The sequence below is a fragment of the Mustela lutreola genome, chromosome X (genome assembly GCF_030435805.1).
Source record: "Mustela lutreola isolate mMusLut2 chromosome X, mMusLut2.pri, whole genome shotgun sequence".
In the NCBI taxonomy this organism is placed as follows: domain Eukaryota; kingdom Metazoa; phylum Chordata; class Mammalia; order Carnivora; family Mustelidae; genus Mustela; species Mustela lutreola.
Window position 1 is genome coordinate 824,249 of NC_081308.1, and position 6,660 is coordinate 830,908.

At 63.8% G+C, this 6,660-nt stretch overlaps 1 protein-coding gene across 1 annotated transcript; it reads right to left on the reverse strand.

Moving 5' to 3' along the window:
• Positions 1–1,088: 1,088 nt before the first annotated feature.
• SLC25A6 (solute carrier family 25 member 6) lies at positions 1,089–4,505 on the reverse strand. The gene is made up of 4 exons (XM_059157330.1): positions 4,296–4,505; positions 3,207–3,693; positions 2,214–2,354; positions 1,089–1,660 (listed from the first exon to the last, which is right to left on the reverse strand). The coding sequence occupies exons 1-4, from the start codon at positions 4,404–4,406 to the stop codon at positions 1,503–1,505; spliced, it is 897 nt and encodes a 298-aa protein (XP_059013313.1). The 5' UTR covers positions 4,407–4,505; the 3' UTR covers positions 1,089–1,502.
• Between the last annotated feature and the right edge of the window lie 2,155 nt (positions 4,506–6,660).

Consider the following 6,660-nt stretch of genomic DNA (forward strand, 5'->3'; position numbering starts at 1 on the left):
AGTTTTAGATGCGTTAGTTCACACACAGGCCATCAGGCACCCCGAGATGGGGAGGCAGCATTTGGGAAACCCCAGGGCCCCTGCTGGTTCCCCACCACCATCCCTCACAGGGCAGCGTAAGTGGGGCTGTCCACAGCGTGGATTTCCAACATGGAGCCCCAGGACAAGGACGCAGATCCAGACACAGCCTGCTGCCCAGGAGCCAGGGCCTCCCAGGGGTTAGGGCTCTCAGGAAACACTGGGCTCTGACCACCCACTCACAAAGGGACCTCTAGCCGTTTAGAACGTTCCATGCACCGTAGCAAGCCAGCACCCCACATCGCTGAACCGGCCCTGCTGAAAACCACCCCAGCGTCAGTGCAAAAAACACTATAGTCACAAACCCTACGAGGACACATGCTTCCATCCCCTCCCCTTCTAACCTGTCAGGCAGCCCTGGGCAGAGCCTAGACTCCAAGCTCTAAGTGGACCCCGCGTAAGGACAGAAATGTATGTTTACACCTGCCCAGTCTTTAATAGGAAACCTGCTGTCCATGTGCAGGATGTTCCAGCCCCAGAAGGTTCTAAAACCCCCAGTTGGCCTTCCTAGCCCAGGTCACCCAGAGCCAGGCCCCAACATTCAGCCCCGAGTCTCTCCGGCAGTGCTGCCGTTTGTGCAGAGGACGTGGACCTGTCCCGGGGCCTGCTCCTGTGGATTCTTGTGTAGGAGACCAGGGTTGATGCTGGTCACAGGATGTGGCTGAGTGGTCTTTCTCCAGCAGGAAAACTAGCTACGCTGTACTGCTCAGATTGGGGGGGGGGGGGTGTCCCAGAAGCTCACAGCAGTTTAAGGAAGGTCTCCTGAAAGACCCCCCGCCCAGAGCAGGGACACTCAGACGCCCCAAGGCGCACTCAGGTTGGGTTCTTTCCTACCCAAGGGGGGTCTCCCCAAGCGGCAAATGAGCCGCCAGCGGGCTGGTCTGAACTTGCCTCCCTACCCTACAGGGCCTCAGGACACGCCCTGTAGCCTCCCTGACCCCCCGCGTCTCCCACCCTCCCTCCACCAGCCCCAAACCCACAACGCCGCTCAGCTGAAAACAAACCACCAGTCTGTGTCCCGTTTTTTTATGTTTGCAGCAGAATGCCCGACATGAAACATAATTGCAAATATTCGGCTGTGCAAAAGAGAATAGTGCTTAAGTACAAATGTAGACATGATTTTTTTTTTTTAAATAAATACTTAAACACACCTTGGGTTCCACAAGCACCTGGACTCTAAGGTCTGTGCCAGGGAGCTGCTGGCCTGTGGACCCACGAAACCTCGTGATTTCCTCCCCCCCCCAATCAGTACATGGAATCTGGTGCCAATGGTAGATCACAATGAGCCCCCTTTGGAACCTTCCCCAAGCCTCTACGCGCGATCTGGCCGGGACAAAGACACTGGAATTTCTCGAAGATCAATGGTCCATAACAGTTAAAAGTATTCTACAGGATTCCCTTGGTCCCCGCGTCTGGAGGAACGTCTAGATGACCTTCTTCAGCTCGTCATAGAGGACCAGCACGAACGCGCCCCCCATGCCCCTCAGGACGTTGGACCACGCGCCCTTGAAGAAGGCCTTGCCCCCTTCGTCTTTGAAGATCTTCCGCCAGCAATCGACGGTGCCCTTGTACATGATGTCCGCTGCAAGAGAGACAGGAGAGCTGACTGGGAGCTTTTCCTGGGCAGGGGCACAAAGGGAACCCCGAAAAACACAGCACATTGAAACTGGACGGTACTCTGCGGGGGAGCTGTGCTTCTGACCACAGGCACACCAAGAGCCCTGGCTCATGGCCCTTGCCCAGCCCACTGATGTGGGTGGGGGGTGGGCGGTTACGGACCATACATCCAGAAACTCCCACCACCCCCTCCAGTCACCGAGGAGCACCACCTCTACCCCTGGGATCAAGGCAAGGCCCCTGGCCACGCTAGAAAGACAAGAGCCAAGAAAAGGGCAGGACCAAGGGCTTGGGCAGGTACCTGGCCAAGCTGTGGGGGTCTAGAGCAGCCTCGAAAAGAACACAGTCGTTGACCTGGGAGTCCCCCACCCTGTGAAGTCGGCCCACAAAGCCTTGCCCCCAAACTCGCTGTTAAGTGTGTCATCTGCTGGCTCACAACTCCGGAGGCTGAGGCCAGAGAACCACCCCCTCAGGGAGATCTAGAAGGAGCCACTGTCACCAGCACAGAGACACCATACCTCCTTTGCGCCCGGACTGCATCATCATCCGCCGCCGCACGGTGTCAAAGGGGTAGGAGACCACGCCTGCCACAGCAGTCACGGTCTGCGCGATCATCCAGCTCACCACGATGTGGGTGTTCTTGGGGTCCGGGAGCATGCCTGCGGGACCACCGGCCAGCGTTAGGACCTAGCACTGCACACACCGCGGTACTGAACAGTCCTGCCCACCCTGGCTCCACGTGGAGCTCCCCACACCCAGTACCGGTGGGCGGGCAGACAAACCACCTGCTGGCCAGAGGACCGGACTCTGTGCCCGGGAATAGCCTCTCCCTACAGCAGGGGTCAGACCAGCCCCGGGAAGTGGGCACACCACACGCGAGCACGTTCTGCTGCAGACATCCCAGCCCCGCCGCTAGCAGGCCTCTAAGCTTGCTTCCAGAGCGTGAACAGTGCAACCTAAAGCTCACACGAGAGCCCCAACCTCCAACAGCTAATCGAAAGACTGTTTTTTTTTTTTTTAAAAGAACAGCTTAAAATGAGCTTATCAGAGTCCCACCTAAGCCAACACCAACAGTACCCTTTAAAAAATAAAGACCCAGGATGGCTGCGTGGCTCAGTCTGTTAAAGGCTCTGCCTTCTACTGGGGTCATGATCCCAGGGTCCTGGGATTGAGCCCCACATCGGGCTCTCCGCTCAGCGGGAAGGTGCTCCCTCACCCAGCCCCCGCCTGTCTCTCTGCCTATTTAAGATCTCAATCCGTCAAATGAATAAAAAGGAAGCTGATAAAAGAGACTCAGACACACGGAAGACAGCCACATGAGAACGCAGAGAGAAAACGGCTGGCCACGGTCCAAGGACACCTCAGGAACTGCAGCAACCCTGTGCACAGCTGGATCTCGCACCCCCGACACCCCCCCCCCCGAACGTGGACCGCTAGAGGTCCGTGACTGAACCCCCACCCGTGCGCAGCCCCTCACTCACTCGGCAGCCCCAGCGCAAGGACACACTCACCCTTGGCGGTGTCGTACACGCCGAAGTAGGCGGCCCGGTAGATGATGATGCCCTGCACCGACACGTTGAAGCCCTGGTAGAGGCCCCGGATGCCGTCGGACTTGGTGATCTTCACCAGACAGTCTCCCAGGCCCTTGAACTCCCGCTCGGTGCCCGACTTGCCCACATCCGCAGCCAGACGGGTTCTGGCGAAATCCAGCGGGTAGACGAAGCAGAGCGAGGTGGCTCCGGCAGCGCCGCCCGAGGCCAGGTTCCCGGCGAAGTACCTCCAGAACTGCGTGTGCTTGTCCACACCGCCCAGGAAGATCTGCTTGTACTTATCCTTGAAGGCGAAGTTGAGCGCTTGCGTGGGGAAGTAGCGGATGACGTTGGCCAGGTTGCCCCTCCAGAAGGACAGCACACCCTGCTCCTTGGGGATCCGCACGATGCAGTCCACGATGCCCTTGTACTGCTTGTCCGCAGCGATCTGCTTGCTGGCGTGCTGCACCTGCACGACGGACGGACGGACGGACAGGCTCGCAAGACGGGCTCCCCCCGCTCCGGCAGCCTCACGGAGCCCAGGCGCGTCCCTAGGGAGCTCCCTGGCGCCTCTAAGCGCGCGGGCTCATCGCGAGAGTCGGGAACGCGGTTTCGGGAGCTCGCGAACTGGAACGCGGCTGCAACAATGTTGCCACTAAAGGTTGCAACATTGTTGCCGCCGCCGCAAGGGGCCTGCAAACACCTCCCGGCGGACCGCGGCGCCGTCCGATCTGCAGCTGCACGGAGCGGAGACAAGACCGGCCGCGGCCAGGGGAGAACCCGCGGTCCGCTCGCTGTCCCCCATCCCGGGAGGGAGTTTGGGGGCTTCCGACCCCGGCGCAAGCGCCCAGGCTCCCTGCCAGCGCGGACGGCGCATGCGCGCCTGCGGCCCCGCCCACGTGACGCGCCGCCGGCCCCGATCCCGGCGGCGCGCGGACAAAGCGGCGCGGCCCCGCGCTTCCGGTGCACGCGGCCGGCGCGGCCCGCTCTGCCCCCGGCGCCCCTGCAGCCCTCCTCGGCGGCCCCGGGCGCCCCCTCCTCGCCCCCCAGCGCGCGCGGCCCGCCCCGCACCTGCAGCAGCAGCTTGACCCGCTCGATCGGGGCCACGGCCGTCTTGGAGATGGCGGCGGCGATGCCCCCGGCCAGGAAGTCCTTGGCGAAGGAGATGGCCTGCTCCGTCATGGTGGCGGCGCGGCGGGCGGACGGCGCGGTGCGGGCGCGGGGAGCCGGAGGGTGGGCGCCGAGGGCTCAGCGCTGCCGCCGCCGGGACCGAAAGGACAGGGCGGCCAGCGCGCAGCCGCTAAGGGCCCCACGCCCCGCCCCGCGCCCCCGCCCGCCGCGCCCATTGGCTGCGCCGCGCCCCCGCGGGCTGCCGGGAGCCGCGCCGCGCCCCGCCCCGCGCCCGCCAGCGCCGCGCCCATTGGCCGCGTCCCCGCCGTGGCCCCGCCCCTTCCCGCGGGCCGCACCCCAGGGCATGGCGGGAGCGAGGCCCCGCCCCTCCGCCGTGCGGGCCGCGGGGGGTGGGGGTGGGTCTCGGCGGCCGCCGTGACCTTGTCAAGGTCACCGTGGGGCCCGGGCGCTCGCTGCCGACCGGCAAGGCCGCGCGTCGTCGGGTCCCTGCGCCCGGCTCCTTCCAGACCGCGGGAAGGGCTCACCCCGCTGCCCTCCGAGGCCTGGCTGTCACGGCCGGGCCCGCCCTGCAGACCCCCGACCCCAGCCCCTGAACTTCCTGCCTGACCGACGCCCGATCGCGACCTCCGGGCTCGCCCCGGAGACCCCCGACCCCAGCCCCTGAACTTTCTGCCTGACCGACGCCCGACCGCGACCCCCGGGCTCGCCCGGGAGACCCCCGACCCCAGCCCCTGAACTTCCTGCCTGACCGACGCCCGACCGCGACCTCCGGGCTCGCCCCGGAGACCCCCGACCCCAGCCCCTGAACTTCCTGCCTGACCGACGCCCGACCGCGATCTCCGGGCTCGCCCCGGAGACCCCCGACCCCAGCCCCTGAACTTTCTGCCTGACCGACGCCCGACCGCGACCCCCGGGCTCGCCCGGGAGACCCCCGACCCCAACCCCTGAACTTCCTGCCTGACCGACGCCCGACCGCGACCTCCGGGCTCGCCCCGGAGACCCCCGACCCCAGCCCCTGAACTTCCTGCCTGACCGACGCCCGACCGCGATCCCCGGGCTCGCCCGGGAGACCCCCAACCCCAGCCCCTGAACTTCCTGCCTGACCGACGCCCGACCGCGACCTCTGGACTTGCCCCGAACTCCACCCTCCACCTTCCCCCCCATTCCCGACCACGACCACTTAACTCTCCCTGCTGACCCCCGGCTCGCCCCGAAGACCCCTCCCCCCGTCCCCTGACCCCTCGGCTGCCCCTGCTCAACCCTGAGTTCACGTCGGCCTCGCCCCGAAGACCCCCCAAACCCCAATCCCTGGCGCATCGCGGTGACCAGCGCCCTACCGTGACTCCCTAGCTCGCCCAGATCACCCCCACCCCCCTGCCGTCCCCACCACCCTCTGGCTTTCCCTGCTGACTCTCGAGGTCAGGTACCCCCCCCCCCCAAACTGACACATCTCGAGACACGCCTCCTGCCCCAGAGACTCAGACCATCCCAGGCCTGGTCGCCCTGGGCCCCGGTGGAGGACCCCACCCCGACATGGGGGTCCCAAAACCCATATGGGTTGGTGATCCATGGTGGCCCTCAGCGCACAGGGCCTGTGTTCACCCAACTGCTCAAGTGTGCACACTTACACACGTGCACTTGCACATAGAGGTGAAGACCCACTCCTCACACAGGTGCACTTGCACACACGTGCATACCCACTCCTTCCACGCATGCATGTGTACACATGTGCACACCCACTCCTTACACGCAAGTACTTGCACACACACGTGCACACCCACTCCATGCACCCCCAGAGCTCGTGAAACTCCCCAAGCCTGGAGGTTCGCCTCCTGAGCCTTTTACTGAGTTGTAACCAAATTGCAGGAGCGGTAAGTGTATCATGAGCTGCATTTTACAGCGGTGTAAACAGCGAGCTCCGAACTCCATCTTTAAGAGCAATCCTCAGCCCCGGCTTCTTGGGGTTTCTCCCTCCCTGTCTCTTCTCCTATTCCTTCCTTTTTTCCTCTGCGCCTGCCGCACTTCCGTGTGGTTTCCTGTGTCCACAGTAGCAGGTAGAAAGCCCTTGTGCTGAATGGGTGCCGGCAAAGCATCCAGGAGAGCCCAGGGCACCCCGAGGCTATGATTTCGCCGGTCCCCGGTGTCCTTGCAAATGCCTGCCTGCATCCTGTCCTGACCTCCAGGAGAGGCAGGGAAGGCTCTTGGCAGGGCACAGAGGCTGATCGAGCTGTAGGGGAGAAGGTGGGGGGAGGCATTCAGAAGTCACTTAAATGCTTAGAGGGTCTGGGCTTACAAGGAGGGCTGT